This window comes from Stegostoma tigrinum, chromosome 39 (genome assembly GCF_030684315.1).
Source record: "Stegostoma tigrinum isolate sSteTig4 chromosome 39, sSteTig4.hap1, whole genome shotgun sequence".
NCBI classification, from domain to species: domain Eukaryota; kingdom Metazoa; phylum Chordata; class Chondrichthyes; order Orectolobiformes; family Stegostomatidae; genus Stegostoma; species Stegostoma tigrinum.
Window position 1 is genome coordinate 12,029,897 of NC_081392.1, and position 18,933 is coordinate 12,048,829.

The window sequence follows — 18,933 nt, forward strand, 5'->3', positions numbered from 1 at the left end:
AATGTAAAGACAGGTAGAAAAACCACAAATTTGACTCTAAAGAGAGCTTATTGTGGTAGTTTGAGTATTTGACACCTTGGCTTCCATTTATGAGCTCAGCAATTCAGATTCTGGGGTTGTGAATCTGAAGCCATGAGCTTATCACAGTTTCTCTGTGGCCGTTAACTTGGACACTGATCAGGGATCTTCTCATTTATGTAGCTTATTTAAATGCTGTGGCAGCCAACGGAATCATCCATGCAGCTTTAGGTTATTGTTTCTTTTAATATTGAATCTGTCAACGGAGCAACAGTTTCTTTCATTACAACTGTGCTGTCAGATGAGAATGGCAAGGTAGCCTTTGCCTCTTCTCTGTTAAAGCCATTGGTGTCTAACAAAGCACAAGTATGGTTTGAATCTGGCCACGTAATAGTCAATGTGGTTCAACGTTAAGTAGAGTGGAGATGAGGAATATAGGCTCAAAATGGCCTCTACAGGTGCCTAGTCTTTGCAAGCAGGTAGACGATAACTGACTCAAGACAGGAGAAAGCTACTAAAGACACATCTTCCTTTATCAAATGTGCCCCTCAGTCTCATGAAGTTAATTAAATTGCGGATCATCAGCTGATTCATGGAGTTAATAAAATGAGTAATCAAAGATTTAAATTTTAGTTAATTATGCCCTTGGTAAAACCAAGTAGTAAACAGGCTGCAAACTCAGTGAGACAGAGAAATGCGATCTAAGTAGTGAACTTTCTGTTGTGGAGAGTTTTTAATTGACTTATATAGAATACTTAATTTCTGCTTGCTGAAAAAGATGGGTGAGTTGCCTTAGTATTCAGGCACGCACATCAGAAAGCTGTCAGGTTCAGGCCTTGGCTTGCACAGTTGGCTGATCTTGGCCAGTGGAACTGCGATTAGATTTAGTTTTTAGGTCGCAGGAGAATGTTGTTGAGATTTCCTGTTCCTGATTACTATTCCATTTCCTCCTAGTACTTGTCTGAGTATGACTAGTGAAGCATGTTTTGGCACAAATATAGACCACCTCATCTTTGCATACCTTGTCAGCATCTTGTCTAGGCTTGTACATGAAGAATGGTAGATGTGTGATGAGGCCTTCTTTAAAACAGAGCGAAAGATTGATGGGAAAGATAGAACAGGCGAATCAAATGGGTATTGTGATGTATACATATATTACATGAGTTTGCCATTTTACCTTGTGGCTGAATGCTTGATGAAATGTAATCCATACACTAAGTCTGTTTTTCTTTCCCAATCTTCCCAGTGTGATCCTTACCTTTCACCTAAAGGGGTCCCTCTAGCATCAGTGGATTTAAAGGTACCATCAGCTTGCACTGTCTTGCCCAAGTAGCTATTACCCATGAGGAATATGGGCCCAGTCTTGTCTGTGGCTTAAAATGTACATTTTCCACTAGAAGGCAATGGATATGAATTAGCAAAGGAATCTCTTGATCTCTTCACCTTCCTAATGCCTGCTGAAAGTACAGCTTGTTGGAGCATATGGCTGACTCAGTCTCGTTACTGATCAGATCAGTGGCCATTGGCTTATCCAGTCACAGAAATAAGAACAATGTGCCTGCATACAGTGGTTGAGCAAAACCAACTCTGCAATCAAGTAGTCATCGAAAAGCAGAATGCTGCTGATAGTGGGGATTGGGAATGAAAATAGAAAGTTCTGGAGGAACTCAGCAGGTCTGGTAGCAGCTGTTAAACATGAACATTTCAAGTGCAATATGTCACTTCCTTGGAACTGACAAGTGAGCTGGAAAAGCGATAGCTTTTTGTACTGTAATGAAAGATAAAGAAGGGCAGGTGAAGAGAAGGGAAAGAAAAATCAATATTAGAGGGTGGAGGATATTGAAGGTGACAGGTATCAAAACAAAATGATTGTAGAGAAACAGAATATGTTGAGAATAGCAGTTAATTACAGAATATATATTAGCTTTGCTGAAAGCAAATACAGAAAAAACCAGACAGTTGGTGAGGGGTTCACGATGGAAGTCAATGTTCGTGGTCTGAATGTGTACAGTATGCTGTAAAGTGCCCAAAAGTATTTCCTCATTTGTTGTCTTTCTTCATTGCTCACCAAAGTACTTGTGTGAGGTGTAAACGACTGATTAGAATAAGTGTTCCCCAGTTCAGTAAGGAAGTCTCAAAACAATTGTCTGCTGTAAATGCCTGCTTCGCTGCTTAACACAATCTGATCTTCATGATCAGCGGCATCTGGTGGAAATACTGAACATTTGTGTACTTCTGATTTTGAAATTATAGAATATTGCTGAGGAAACTATATTCTTGCAAATGCATAACTACTTGTTATTGACTTTTAAAATGACTTTTTATGCACAAGTTTTATTCTAGTCAAATTCAGGGCTACTTATAACAGGTAAAAAGCACTAGAAAACTTCTTGGTAACCCTCTAACTGCTTATTGAGGTCTTCGTTGCTAGAAAAGAGAGCAGTTTGAAAAGCGTTTCCAACACTAACCACCTTATGTCCTGGTTCATATTGTCACAAGAGGATACTTTGTACTGTGGACCAATGTTTACCGGGAACTGGTTTAAAACTCCTTTACAGTGAACTTAAACAGCTGCTTCATCCCATCAATCTGCCATGGGGTCTAAAGGGCAAAATCCAGCATCTGATGCATCGAAGCATTCCTGTCAAAATAAAAATATCATTTAAATTTTTACATTGGAATTTGCATTTCATTTATACAATTGTCAGATTTCTCACCTGAAGCCAAATACCACAAAATGATTTACAAAGGAGGCAAGGTGGGAAGGAGAAGGAAAGAAATAAAATTAGAGTAGGAAATAGGGGGTAAGTGACCTGGTGGGAGGAGAAGGATGTGTGGAGGTTTTTGAGTGCAGCTGAGGAGACAGCTCGGCTGACGGAGTTGCCCAAAACAGGAAGAAGTACCTTACAGCTGATGCTAGTGCTGGAGTGAAGGCAGATAATTTATCCAAGCAGCTACCCAAGGAAGATAGTTTTCTTCTTTTGAAAAGAACATCAGTTTGTATATATTCTCCCCGCACCACCCTCCCAATCTTCAAACCTCCTTGTTCCTTGGCTGGAGGAGCAGCCGTGTAAGGCTTTTGGCAATATTAAGCTGTCTGTATATAAAGCTTGAGCTGCATCACATGAAATAATATCCATTTGAAATTAACAGCTTTGCTGGTTATTTATACATTTGACTCCCACAGTTTGTAATTGTTCTTGTTCAAAGGTCTGGGTTAGTTTGAGCTAATGGTTCCAGACATTGTGGATTATAGCCAAGTATAATGAATGCCAGTGGTCAGTTTTGCAAATCAGAAGGGCCCTGGCATATGCTAGAGTCTTACACCTTTTACATGACAGATGGTTGTCAATAGCGCTATTGTATTACAGCTACAATTTGTGGTGAGGGTACTATTTTGTCTGTGTGCTTCTTTTATGCCAGCAATGTGCCAAGGCAAAAGTAGGTTTAAAAAAAAATTTTAAAGAAGCTTTCCTATTGGCTAACTTGATATGGGCAACATGCGAATAAGCCAGATAAGTCTGAGTGTTCAAACACATTGTAAGGCTTTAATTGACTTCAGTCTTGGTGTTGTGGAAAATCAAATTGCCTATGCCATAAACTGTTAAAAGAAGTAAAGAATTTGTATTTTTATGTAACATCTCTCACAACATCAGGACACCGTAGAGCACATCAGACAATGAATTGCAACTAATTCGTACACTATGGTACTTGGATCTTTGACATAGTTGTAAAGGCTGTATTTTACTCTGACCAGACCCCTGTTCTCTCAGTTCTCATTGCGGGATTGCAAGGATGTCTCCAGCCTTGAAATGTTGTCAGTTGGAAAATGTTTGGAAAACCATGTCATAGGATCTTTCATGGTGGCCACCTGGAATGCTGGCCTAAAATGTATTCTTCCATCTTTATATTGGGCCTGGAACATTTGTGGGTGAGAGTGCAACCATTGAAGAAAAGCCTGGGTTCTCACATTTTAAAAAAAAAGGTACCAAAGTGCTAGAAACCTGCCAATTTATTAAAACATGTTCTTGAAAGAGTTAATAGGAACTGCAGATGCTGGACAATCCGAGATAACAAGGTGTGGAGCTGGATGAACGCAGCAGGCCGAGCAAGAAAGCTGAAACGTCAGCTTCTGATGCTGCTTGGCCTGCTGTGTTCATCCAGCTCCACACCTTGCTTTCTTGAAAGAGTTCATGGTTTGAGCCAAGGAGAGGGAAAGTTAGTGGGGGGAAGAATAAAATGACCAAACTGAACAATAGTTAGGGTTTGTAGAAAGTAACTGATAGATATCTCGCCAATCAAATGGCGTCATTTTCACAAACCCCATGGTATTTTAAATATGTAAAGAGTATATGTTATTTGATTTATTTTTAACCATTGTCTCACCCTGTTATCTCTGATTTGTTTAATATGTTGATAATGCATTTTAGGAAGAATTAATCTTGAGCCAATATGCCTTAATACTGTCTAAACCTACCCTCTGCAATACTCTAGCACTTTACTATTGTTATTAAACTGAAAATGCCTCTTCTGTGTAGCAGCCACATTCAGGAGGACAAGATTTTTGCAGTTAATTATATTGTTGGTACTTGTCACACGTTCAAGTGGAAATAATTTTGCATGTCCATCATTGGCATTTCACTTAAATTCTAATGACAGCTTTGGAAATTGATCTGTTGCTAGTCTGAGGAGCGGTCAGTGACTGACAGGAGGAGCTGCTCAAGCTTTTTATCCGAGCGTTTAAATAACAAGAAGCATCCATTAATAGAAATGCCAGTAATTTAAACTGCAGTAAAATGTGACATCATTAAAGAAAATTCTGGTATGCATGAAGGGATAATGCACCCTTTTAAAAATTGCTTTTAAATTACTGCTGGATTGTTATGTAACTATAATTTTAAACAATTCTGTTGATATTTGACTCTCATTATGTAGTTATTTTTGTATCTGGCTGTTGTTAAACCCTTACTTAAGTACCTAAATGTATTATCTGTATAGTAATGAGAGTGTGCTACATGTTTGATGATCTATTCTTCAGGTGAGCTGCTGAACCTGCCTTCTTTGGTGATAATTCAAATATAAAAGAACCGAGGACATTCTTCCAATGCCTGTTCAATGTCTTGTCAGACATGCCACTAAAGAGTACATATGATTGAATTGTTAATCTTCTAGCTGTTTGTGATAAGAAACGAATGAAGCATTAGTGCCATATTTACCAAATAGCTACAAAAAAATCTTAATCTGAAACAACTTGGATTGCGAATTGCTCTGATGTATTAAGATTTTTTAAACATAACATTTACATAAACATCCTGCAAAAACCTCATCCTCTGGTTGTGAGAATCCTGCTTTTTGCATTGCAGGAAACATTTCCTGGCACTACAGCAAGGACATTATTTGAGGATTGTGATCCTTGGTGCCAGAACTTTCCCAGTTGCCAGAAGAGCCTAGCACTACTGCTTCCTGAATTAAGGCATTGGGAAGAACCTCTCTGCTATTTTTCAAAGCATTGCAATATGTCTACCTGCTTCACAACAAAAGTTAATTGCAGCACTATCTCCCACAATTTTACTGATTTGAAATCTGCATTTATATTTTAAAGGCACGTGTAGCCTTTTTACAAGGAGAGAGGAAAGGCCAGGAGAATCTTAAGAAGGACCTGGTCCGGAGAATTAAGATGCTGGAATATGCTTTAAAGCAGGAAAGGTAAGCTTTGTAAACTGAAGTATGGATCATCCATGAATAGGAACTCCAGAACAGCACGAGTAGGCCGTTCAGTCCCCTGATCCTGCTCAGCTATTCTTGTTCACACCAGTCATTGAGCCACCAGTAATAGAAATAGTAGGGCTGCACTTTTGGGATGGTCTACACCTCATAATTTCTGGGGCTCTTGTGAACTGTATAATGTGGGAAGTAAAGAGAGTTTTTAACAAATTAGTGGTGGACAGTTATAGAGCGTATCAAGTATTTGAGAAAAGTTGAAAGAGGGAATTAGTAATATAGGAATTGTTTATCAGAGAATGACAGGACGGTACAGGGAGAAAAATATCCTAGTAGTACAACAGCAGTCAAGACTTGGTGTTCCAAAGGTGACAAAAAAACTAAAAGCTAACAATTTAAGCAAATTCATAGCACAAATTGAAGTAAGCACATTCTAACAACTGTTAAGGAAACATGGCTTCAGCATGTCCAGAATTGGGCCTGGTATCTGAGGAGTGTGTGACATTCAAGAAAAATAGAAAGCTAGGTAAGGGTGGAGTGTGACAATGGTTCAGGAGATCAGAACGTAGAATCAGTTTGATTTGAGGTGAGGAATAGTAGGGGAAATAAGTCGTGAGTTGGATTGGTCTACAAGCCCATTAACAGTGACCGTGTTGTGGAACAACGTGCAAAAAGAAATATTGAATGATTGTGATCCAGGGGTGACAATGATCATAGGTAACTTTGATTTACATAAAAACTGGAAAAATCAGATCAATAGTACCCTGAATGAGGAATTCATAGGATGGTTCTGAGAGTTTAAAGCAGTACGTGTGAAAACAATCAGAGAGCAGGTTTATGTTCAACTTGATATTGTATAATGTGACTGGATTAGTGATCTGGAGTAAAGTCACCCCAAGGTAGCGGAATCCAAGACATGATAGAAATTCATATTCAGTTTGAAAGGGAGATGACTAGGTCTAAGACTAGTATTTTAAGCCTAAATAAGAGCAACTATCGGGGCATGAAAGCTGATCTAGCTGAAATTAACTGGCATCCTTGGCTAGCAGATAGACTAATAGAGGCATGGTGGCAGCCATTTAAGAGGATACTTCAGAATAAGTACATTCCTATTATGAAGAAGTTCATCTAAAGAAGGAAATACCACGTGGTTAACTAAAGAATTTGGAAAAGTGTCAGACGTACAATCTTGTCAGATGATCAGTCAGAAAATGAAGAATGGTTGAGAATGACTAAAAGATTAATCTGGAGGAAGAAATTACATTGAGGGGAAGCTAACTGGGTATGTAAAAACTCCAGATAGCAAAAGTTTCTACATGCTTCTAAAAGGGAAAGAGGAATAATTGTGTGCTGATTCATAGAGGTTGAGAATAGGGAGTTAATAGAATGATAAGAAACTTGCAGATGAAGTGAACAAATGTTTTCTTTCTGTATTCGTGGTAAAGAATTTTAAAATTCCTTAATAGCTGTATCAATCACAAGGTGGAAGGGAGAGACCAACTTAGCAAAACTAGAATCACAAGACAAGTCGTTCTTACCAAACTGATGGGCTAACAAGTCATGGGATTCAGATTGACATCATTCTCAGGTGTAAAGAGGTTGCTCGTGAACTGGTAGGTGGGTTGGTGTTAATTTTCCAGAATTCTTTACGTTCAGGAAATGTTTTTTGGATTAGAATGTAACAATTAAAATGTCCCTATTCAAGAAAGGATGGAGGCAAGAAACTAGTAAACCAGTTAACTTGACATCTGCGGTGGGAGAGGTGTTTGAATTAACCATTAAAGAGATTGCAGCTACGCACGTAGAAAAACTGAATGTAATTGGGAAGAGTCAAAATGGTTTTATCAAAGGATAATCATATTTAACCATTTTATTAGAGTTCTTTGAAGGAGAATCACAGATTAAATGGAGTGTTTAGACATAATGTACTTGGAGTTCCAGAAAGTGTGGAATGAGGTGCTACAGCTCAGCACCACAGACACTGGTTCAATTCCGGTCTTGGGTGACTATGTGGAGTTTGCATGTCTGCATAGGTTTCCACTGGGTGTTCTGGTTTCCTCCCACAGTCCCAAGATGTGCAGGTTAGGTGGATTGGCTGTGCTAAATTGCCCCATTGAGTCCAGGGATGCAGGCTACGTAGACTAGTCATGGTAAATGTGAAGTTATGGGGCTAGAGTGGGACAGTGGGTCTGGGTGGGATGCTCTTTGGAGGGTTGGTGCAGTCTGGGGACCAGTTGGTCTCTTTCTGCACTGTAGTCATTCTACGATCAAGGGAAGTTGCTGAAAGTAATAAAAATTGTGGTGTAGGGGTGGTATCATATTAGTATGGGTAGAAGGTTGGCTGGCAGAAATGCATCTTTGTTTGCTCAGTAGGATCTGACAAGTAGGGTCCTGCAGTTGGGGTTTTCAACTTTGTAAATGTTTACATCAATAACTTAGATGAGGAGAGAGTGGTCCACTTTGGCAGGGTATTACTTAAATGGAGAAAAACTGCAAAATTCTGAGGTGCAAAGGGATTCAAGTGTTCTGAAAAATGAATCATAGCAAGTCAGTATGCAAGTACGGCAGGTAATCAAGAGCATGCATGTTTGCGATCCTTTAACACTAAAGTAAGTATTTCATGTGGTAAAACCGGGTATCCATGAGACTGCTTGTATCTTAAGTATGATATGCAGCTTTGGGCTCCTTTTATTTCAGGAAAATTTCGATGCATTGAAGGCAGTTCAGAAGAGATTTGCTAGGTAGCTGCCTTGAATGAGCAGGTTGTCTTATGAGGATTGTTTGGACAGGCTGGGCTTGATTTCACTGGTATTTAGAAGAGTGAGGGGTGACTTGATTGAAACTTGGTTAATAAGATCCTGAATGGTTTTGACAAGATGGATGTGGACAGGATGTTTCCTCTTGTTGATCACTCCAGAACTAGAATTAATACTATTTTAAAATTAGGGGCCGGGTTCACCCTTTCATGGGACACTGCTGAGGAGATTTCTTTTTATCACGCTGAGGATAGTGCGACTTTTGAACACTCTGCCTCAGGAAGAAATAGAGGTGAGGTCACTGAATAATTTTGAAATAGAGGTGTATAGATTCTTGTTACGCAGGGGAATCAAGGGTTATTAGAGGTAATTGGGAATGTGGAATTTGAAAGGGTTGTTGTGGGTGACTTCAACTTTCCCAGTATAGATTGGAACCTCCTTAGTGCAGATGGTTTGGATGGAGCCGTTTTTGTCAGGTGTGTTCAGGGGGGTTTCCTTACTCAGTATGTGGACAGGCCGACGAGGGGGGAGGCCACTTTGGATTTGGTGCTCGGCAATGAGCCAGGACAGGTGTCAGATCTCGTGGTGGGAGAACACTTTGGCGACAGTGACCACAACAGCCTCACATTTACCATAGCCATGGAAAGGGAAAGGAGCAATTACCAGGAGAAGATATTTAACTGGGGTAAAGGAAACTGTGACGCTATCAGACAGGAGTTGGGAAGTACAGATTGGGAGCAATTGTTCCACAGAAAGGACACAGCAGACATGTGGAGGCTGTTTAAGGAGCAGTTGTTGCGAGTGATGTATAAATTTGTTCCTCTGAGACAGATAAGAAGGGGTAAGATTAAGGAGCTTTGGATGACGGGTACAGAGGTGCTTCTTGTCAAAAAGAAAAAGGCAGCGTACGTAAGGTGGAGGAAGCAAGGGTCTAGCACAGCTTTAGAGGATTACAGGCTTGCTCGGAAGGAGCTCAAAAGTGGACTGAGGAGGGCCAGGAGGGGACACGATAAAGGCTTGGCAGGAAGGATTAGGGAGAACCCGAAGGCATTTTACTCATACGTGAGGAATAAGAGAATGATCAGGGAGAAGGTAGGGCCGATCAGGGATAGCGGAGGGAACTTGTGCACGGAGTCTGAGCAGACAGGGGAAGCCCTAAATGAGTTTTTTGCTTTGGTTTTCATTAAGGAAAGGGACCTTGTTGTGAATGAGAACTTTGAGGAGCAGGAAAACAGGCTTGAACAGATCAAGAGTGAGGAAGTTGATGTGCTAGAAATTTTGGCAGACATTAAGATTGACAAGTCCCCAGGGCCAGACCAGATTTTTCCTAGGTTGCTCCTGGAAGCGAGAAAGGAGGTTGCTAAGCCGCTGGCGAAGATCTTTGCCTCCTCACTCTCCACGGGAGTCGTACTGGAAGATTGGAGGGAGGCAAATGTTGTTCCTCTTTTCAAGAAAGGGAATAGGGAAATCCCTGGAAATTGCAGACCAGTCAGTCTTACGTCTGTGGTCAGCAGGGTTTTGGAAAGAATTCTGAAGGATAGGATTTATGACTATTATTTGGAAAAGCATAGCGTGATTAAAGGGAGTCAGCATGGCTTTGTGAGGGGCAGGTCATGCCTTACAAATCTTATTGAGTTCTTTGAGGAAGTCATGAGACAGTTTGACGAGGGTCGAGCAGTGGATGTGGTGTACATGGATTTCAGCAAGGCATTTGATAAGGTTCCCCGTGGCAGGCTCATTCATAAAGTCAGGAGGTATGGGATACAGGGTGATTTGGCTGTCTGGATTCAGAATTGGTTGGCTGACAGGAGGCAGAGAGTGGTTGTAGATGGTAAGTATTCTGCCTGGAGGTCAGTGCTGAGTGGTGTCCCACAGTGCTCTGTTCTTGGGCCTCTGCTCTTTGTAGTTTTTATAAATGACTTGGATGAGGAGGTTAAGGGGTGGGTTAGTATGTTTGCTGATGACACAAAGGTTGGAGGTGCCATTGATAGTATCGAGGGCTATTGCAGGCTTCAGCGAGACATTGACAGTATGCAGAGCTGGGCTGAGAAATGGCAGATGGAGTTCAACCTGGATAAATGCAAAGTGATGCATTTTGGAAGGTCGAACTTAAATGCTGAATATAGGATTAAAGGCAGTATTCTCGGCAGTGTGGAGGAACAGCGGGATCTTGGTGTTCAAGTGCATAGCTCCCTCAAAGTTGCCACCCGGGTGGATAAGCTTGTTAAGAAAGCATATGGTGTTTTGGCTTTCATTAACAGGGGGATCAAGTTTAAGAGCCGCGAGGTTATGCTGCAGCTCTACAAAACCCTGGTGAGACCACATTTGCAATATTGTGTCCAGTTCTGGTCACCCTATTATAGGAAAGATGTGGAGGCTTTGGAGAGGGCGCAAAGGAGGTTTACCAGGATGCTGCCTGGACTGGAGGGCTTTTCTTACGAGGAGAGGTTGACTGAGCTCGGATTTTTCTCTCTGGAGAGAAGGAGGAAGAGAGGTGACCTGATCGAGGTGTACAAGGTAATGAGAGGCATGGATAGAGTCAATAGCCAGAGACTTTTCCCCAGGGCAGGATTGACTGCCACAAGCGGTCATAGTTTTAAGGTGTTTGGGAGAAGGTAGAGAGGAGACGTCAGAGGGAAGTTCTTCACCCAGAGAGTTGTGAGCGCATGGAATAGTTTACCAGTGGTAGTCGTGGAAGCGGAGTCATTAGTGACATTTAAGCGACTGCTGGACATGCACATGGACAGCAGTGAATTGAGGGGAATGTAGGTTAGGTATTTTACTTTTGGATTAGGATTATTTGGCACAAGATCGTGGGCCGAAGGGCCTGTACTGTGCTGTACTTTTCTATGTTCTAGAAATATAGACAAGTCAGCCGTGATCTATTTGATTGCTGGAGCAGGCTCCAGAGGCTGAAATGGCCTACATTTGCTTCTGTTTTGTTTTGTATGTTTGTATTCTAGATCACTCTTGATCATCTAGCTCAGTGCCATACATCTGTGCTGACTCCATAATCCCTTGATGTCAGCAGTAGCTAGAAATTTATCGATCTCTCTTGAATATACCTAATGACTTGAGTTTTCAGAACCCTCTGAGGTAGACGGTTCCTAAAATTCATCACCATTTGAGTGAAGAATTTCCCCCTCATCTTGGCTGGAATGGCTTACCTATCGTTCTGAGACTGTGTACTCTGGTTCTAGACCCTGCAGACCGGGAAATGTCCTTTCCGCATGTCTAACATTTTGAGAATTTTAAAGTTTGTATGAGATCACTGCTCATTCTACTAATTTTCACAGAAGGCAGGCTGATCTCTTCAATCTCTCCCCACCATCCCAGGAATTGCTGAATTGAACTTCCACTGCTGTCCATCTATGGTGAATATTTCCTTCCTTGGGCGAGGGCACCAAGACAGCGCACAGTGGTCCAGGTGCAGTCTCACCAATGTTGTATAGAATTGAAACAAGACTTCTTTGCCACTGTACTGAAATCCTCTTGCAGCAAAGGCTAGCCTTCAAAGTTTCTTGCTACACTTACATGCCATCTTTCAATGATGAATGAGTGATACCTGGCTTTCTTTGATTATCACTGCTTCCAATCTGACACTATTGAAGAAATATTCCACATCTTCATTCCTTCTAACCTAAAATTTATTCACATTGTATTACAGAAGTTGTGCTCTTACCTACTCACGCAGCCTGTCAAAATCTCCTTGAAGCTACTTTATGACCCGTCTCAGTTTTTATTCCCATCAACTTTGCATTAGTAATCTCTGCAAACTTGGCTCTGGTACAAGTGACCCCTACATGTAAATCATTGATATGGATTCCAAACAGTTGGGGCTTAAGCACAGATCCTTGTGATACCCACTAGTCTGTGCCAATCCACATGAGAATGAGCCAGTTATTCCTATTCTTTGCAAACTGCCTATTAATGAATATTTAATCCATGCTATCACTTCCAGTATTATATACTTTAATTTTTGACTCTCAAACCTTTCATCATATTTTTCCAATCCATCATAGCCGATATCGTCCTCGTGCTTCAAAGTTGCTCTTTGTTATCATTCCAGCTGCCGTTACTACTGGGCAAGTCACATCCCAGAACAAAACTTAGTTTGTTAGGTAATTTTCCTATTCTTTAATATGGCGATCATTCACTGAAACATAAACACACAAGTCAGTGGGTTTTCTTTTAACAACAAGCCAGAAGTATATTACACAAAAGGAAAAACAATAACTTAAAACAAAGCTATCTCAATACTGAACACCATTCGAAAGATCTTAGGACGCATAGCAAGGTTTTCATCAGTTCCCCAACTCTATCATTTCAAATGTCAAATGCAGAGACATTACCCCTCTATCTCAAATCTTTTAAGTTTGGCTCAACTTTCTTTTTCCAGTTCTTTCCTGTGAACTGTGAAACTGCCTTATGCATACTGTCAGAACTGAAAGCTCGTACTAGTTGGGTCTTTTAATAATAGGCAGGTTTCTAACCAATCCTGGTCTGGAAGTTACTCAAAACTACTGAACTCCTCTGAACTACTGAAAAACTTCCAGCCTCTGCTCTTCCTAAGTCAAAATTGATCTTGATTATTCTAAACCAGAAACAAGGTAGTAGCCCTCAATGTTTACACTCTCAATTATAAATATAGCATAATATTAACAATCTTCCATTCACACGCTAAGGGTTCCCCGTTATCTGACACTGGATTAGGTCACAGTTCCAGAAAAACCGACTGACCTAACTTACAATAAAAGTGAACAACCCGCATGTGCCATGTGTTTGAAATCCAAACTATATACAGACAATACTACTTTTTTAGGTTTAAGACCCTACTTTTAGATTGAATTACATCTTTTTCAAACATAATGGAAAATTCTGTCATATTGTGATCATTATACCTGAAGATTATTTTACAACAAGTTTATTAATTACCCTTTGAACTACCTCAGTTGAGAAATCATATTTTTTTGTTGCATTCAAACTTGAAACAAAAGCTAACTTAGCTAATTTTAGATTAGATTACCTACGGTGTGGAAACAGGCCCTTTTGGCGCAACAAGTCCACACTGCCCCTTGAAGCATCCCACCCAGACCCATCCCCCTATAACCCACACACACACCCCTGAACACTATGGGCAATTTAGCATGGCCAATCCACCTAATGGTTCATTACAAAATATAAGCTCAGTTCTGCTCAGTAAGATAGGATGTTCACATGCTTGTGCAAAATTGAGGGAAGTGGAGAAGAAAGAAACTTGCTTTGAATAAATGTAGGAAAACTTCACATGAATAGTGGTCTGTTGATGTTTCAACCATGTCACAGTGTATTTTTTAAATGTCAACCAGAGTTCCTGCTTCTGACCAATTGGATGTTGCTTTACTTTGGGAAAGTATGCAACGGTATTGACTGGCCATGATGTTGGCCTCTGTTGTGCTGCTACACATTGTAATAAGTCTGCCACCATTCGTGGAAAGAATGAGAGAGGTACTTGGAGGCAGCTGAAAATCACACTTTATCCCAATAAAGCCAGCTTGCTCAAGATGTGTTGAAAACAACTTACTCAAATAAGAAAGGAAGTTTTTATTAAAAATGCCATTTAAAATTTAGCGCGGCCTTAATTGTTGGGGAGCATTGAGAATCAGAGAAGTAAATCCCCAGGTTATGTCCAAATTCATGTCCAAAATTCAATTATCCTTTTTTGAATTTCCTTTTTCCCAAGTCGGGTGCTTTACTCATGTAACTATCATGTCTTAATATTACATTAGAACGTCTTCATTTTGCTTCTTTTCTAGGACAAAATATCACAAGCTGAAGTATGGAACGGAACCAGTTCAAGGTGACTCAAAGACAGATACAGCTGATTCTGGTACATTTGAGAAATTATGCACATTTTTGCATGAAAGTGTTTTGTACCTTCAGTTAAAAACACATTTTTGGAGGTGTACAGTGTTGATGATAGGTTAAGCTACCTGCAGTTTTGATCGCTGTCTTTGTCATGTCGGCAGTTTCTCTTTAAGTGCTGCTACTCTGATTGCACCAATCTATCCCACTAGAATTTCCTGCATAACTCAATCCCAACAATGACCATTTATATAGCACTCTAATATGTGGTATTGTCATTGTTACTTGGCCTCCTCTAAGATGTGTGCATCTACTGACCATTTTAAAATCCACTATGTTCAGTTAGAGTTCAGGATGGCTTCTCAAGTGAATAGGGACCATTTTACGGAAACCAACTGCTTTTCTTCATTTAAGACATTTTCTATAAAATTGGACTAACAGTGATAAACGTGGAAATTTGTGGGATTACAAACTACTGAAATTAAAGAAGATCATTTGCTCAAATTAGTTTCACCGTTCCGAAAAACCCTTTTTATTATTTCATGGGATGTGGCTGTTGTTGACAGGTCCAGCACATGCTGCCCATCAGTAATTGCCCTTGAATTCGGTGGCATGTAAGGCCATTTCAGAAGGCAGTTAAGAATCCAAGTTGCTATGGGTTGGGAGTCATATGTAGGCCAGACCAGGTAAAGATAGCAGACTTGCCTCCCTAAAAGGCATTGCTGAATTTTTTTTAAACAATTAATGATAACTTTATGGTCATCATTACTGAGATTAGCTTTATATAGTCCAGACTTGTTGACTGAATTCAGTTTCTGTCAGCTGCCATGGTGTTATTTGAATCAATGTCCCCAGTGTTATCCTGGACCACTGGGTTACTAGCCCAGTAATAGAGTTGACGATCTTTCTATTTCAGTATCCAATTATTTCTTAAATGATCCTAATTCCACCACTTTATCAAGGACTATTCCATATGTTGATTATGTGTTGTGAATAGTCACCTCATGACAAATCATTTGTCCAAATTATAAATACATTTATACAGTGCTCTTATTTAATGTTGTGTTACTCATATATCAAAAGAAGACAACCATACGTAAATCAATATGATTTATAATGCTTTAATTCTTTACTTCACATAGCTCCCATGATCACCAACAAAAGACATGTAACTGATGTTGCTTCATTGTCGTATTATGCAGCTTTAAATGCCCTCTTCAGGCGTGGTCCAAGTCTAGAATGAATTCTGTCATTCATTGGTGATCTGGATGGATAAAAACATTGTATTGGGATTTCATGTCCTTGCTTTTAGGTCCTTGGCATTTCAAAATTTCATACAACCTGCAATTATTCAGATTTCAGAATTAGGGAAGGAACAGATATTAAGTCTGAATTTGTATCACTAATGTTTAACTACAGCATGTCACTACTTGTTTCCACGTTGTCATCAGAAATTGTAGTGATTGTTTCCACTTGTTGATATGTCTCCAAATCTGTGTGCCCTGTCTAGAAATTGATTGTTACATTTTGTGCACATGCATCACTTTGCAGTCGGGCTCATGTATGTTTTTTTTAATCGTCTCATTCGTAATCTCAGGATTGAATGCCAGTTGTAGCAACCCCATTTACCTCATCGGATGGAGATCAGTTAATCCCAATCAGACTCAAAATTGAATGCGAAATCTCCTGCACTGTGTAACAGATAGAAGCAGAAATCTCGCCCTATATTTAAGAAAGAACTGAAAGCGTAGCGATAAGTCTGGGCCTGTATACATTAAATTTTCTTGTGAGCACAATTGATGTGAAATTCAAACATAATTTTGTGTGAGGTAGAGTTAGGTGGAGTAACTACTTGGGTTTCCAGAGCATGGCGTAAACACATTGGAATTTGAAATTGTTCATTGCACAGTTCCAGAAATGCTGAAGATAAAGCCCAATAACAGTATTGTATCCTTGTCATTAATAACATGGTTAACTTAAAATGACACTACAAAGTTGCCACCCAGGTTGATAGTGCTGTTAAGAAGGCATACGGTGTGTTAGGTTTTATTGGTAGAGGGATTGAGTTCTGGAGCCGTGATGTCATGCTGCAACTTTACAAAACGCTAGTGCGGCCTCACTTGGAATATTGCGTACAGTTCTGGTCACCCCATTACAGGAAGGATGTGGAAGCATTAGAAAAGGTGCAGAGGAGATTTACCAGGATGTTGCCTGGTCTGGAGCGAAGGTCTTATGAGGAAAGGCTGAGGGACTTGAGTATGTTCTCATTGGAGAGAAGAAGGCTAAGAGGGGATTTAATAGAGACATACAAGATGATCAGAGGATTAGATAGCGTGGACAGTGAGAGTCTTTTTCCGAGGATGATGATGTCGGCTTGTACGAGGGGGCATAGCTGCAAATTGAGGGGTGATAGATTTAAGACAGATGCCAGATGCCAATTTCTTTACTCGGAGAGTGGTAAGGGCACGGAATGCCCTGCCTGCCAATGTAGCGAACTCAGCCACATTAGGGGCATTTAAACAGTCCTTGGATAAGCAAATGGATGATGTTGGGATAGTGTAGGGGGATGGGCTGAGATTAGTTCACAGGTCGGCACAACATCGAGGGCCGAAGGGCCTGTTCTGCGCTGTATTATTCTATATTCTATGTACTCGCCAACAACGTGATCATTTGGATTTTGGATTTACCAGAGTCACTCTGTTCAAGAACGTAGACCTTGATTCAGACTTGGATGAAAGATTCAAATGTCAGAGCAAATGCATGCAACATCAAGGCAGCATTTTATGAAGTGTGGTACATAAGAGCCTGAAGAAAACTGGGCTTATTGGGTGATGGGAACAATTTAAAGTGGCTTGAGTATTATCTGGCATAAGATCATGGTTGTGAGCCAATAAAGTCCCAGGACATCATTGCAGAGGTTCCTTGGAGAAGCATCCTCTGTCAGTGACCTTCATGTACCTTATCCCAATGTTGTGGTCATCAGTGTTCAGATCCATTCGCAGCCCCTCTAAAAAGAAAACTGTGATGCTATCCCACAGCATGGCCTGCTCTAGTGGCAGGAAATGATCATAAAAGAAAACCCAGTCATCATTTCTTTAACATTTTAAACAGCAGCACCACTGAAGAGTGTTCCATTGTCATTATCTTGAAAGGCAGGAGGCTCACCATTGACCAGATTCTCAATTGGAATTGTTGTTCCACCAATTACTGTTTGTCAGGTACCCACCTCTTGATGCCTCAAGGCCTCACCACCATTTCCAAGATAAAAATGATGGAACATTTATCATCTACCTGTAATTGCAACAACATCTGAGAAGCTTGTTCATTATGGCAGAGCAGTTCATGTGATTAATGCATTCTCAACCACTAATGCACCATGGCTACAGTATATACACCAAGATTACTGACCAAGGTTATTTCACCTTGATATCTTTCACTGAGGAAGGACGAGAGTAATGGTGTTGTGAGATTGCCATCATCTCTCAAGTTCCCAAACATCTTGTCTTGAAACTAGTTTGATGTTGCAATGTATTTGCTGCGCCAGTATCCTGGAAATCCCAACTTAACATGTTGGAGCATGTTGTTGCAGTGGTTTACAAAGAGATCCTCTCCTAAGAGAACTAAGAGTGAACCATAAATGACTGGTTTTACCTACAACTCAGAAACAAATATACAAAACATTGGCAGTTGTCACAAAATAAGTATCACTTTTAAATTATTTTGGTAAAGCCTTTAAAATGTGTACTAATGAAGAACCTTGGCCAGCTGCATTATAGTGCAATAATTGCATCTTAGTCCAGTGGAGTAACACAATATTTTATTCCCATTGTGTATCATAGGCTTATGTTGTTATACTACTAATTCCTTTATAAGATTAATCTCCCAGCTCTTGAAACCATAATTATTGAACAAGTACCTGGGTTCCTCCCGAGTTGCCTCCATTGCCATTAGTCTCTTGCTTTCAGATACTCACAATTTTTATTTTATTAATTTTTATTAAGCCTTCAGTTCCTATTATAGCCTCTTTCTCTGTTTCTCCATGCACAATAGGCAATCTGCAACATTTTCTTGAATAATGACTGTGTTCATGGAGGTTTCTGTTTTTCTCTTCAAATTATTTCATTCTTTTTTTCCTTTAACCTCCTTCCCCAAGCCACAGACTGACTCATGCTGGGCTATGTTTCTATAAATCCATGGTGCGTTCAAATCTCCATTCTTGAATTGGTTGGGTGGCTATTTCACTGCGTGAATAAAATCGATCTTGCCTTCAGCCAGTGCCCATACCGTTTGTATCTTTCCAGGTAGATACATTAGGTGGGAAAATGTTTCCTCCTGCTCCCTACCACACAGTTTTTATTGTAGCAGGCTTATAGTCACTGTGTCTGAGACACAACCAACTCAGCACAAACCAACCTGTCCTGGTTTGAATGCTCAATTCCGCACAGGACACGTCCGTTCCTAAAATGCCATCTTGGTGCACGGTCTTGTACTGAGGTACTGTAGAACTCGAAACAGAAAAATATGCAGGTCTTCTCTATTTTAACGTATCCATTCTTTTGCAGAGCTCCTGTGCATTCACTTGGCATTAGAATAA

The 18,933-nt window shown here is 40.3% G+C and overlaps 1 protein-coding gene across 3 annotated transcripts in view; it reads left to right on the forward strand.

The window, feature by feature from the left end:
* The window catches only part of LOC125447855 (striatin-3-like), a 53,216-nt gene that overhangs the window by 3,302 nt on the left and 30,981 nt on the right, over positions 1–18,933 (forward strand). For all 3 annotated transcript variants that reach the window (XM_048522632.2, XM_048522633.2, XM_048522634.2), the window contains exons 2-3: positions 5,621–5,724; positions 14,291–14,364. In XM_048522632.2, the coding sequence (XP_048378589.1) occupies positions 5,621–5,724; positions 14,291–14,364 (178 nt within the window). The remainder of the gene's footprint in view (positions 1–5,620; positions 5,725–14,290; positions 14,365–18,933) is intronic.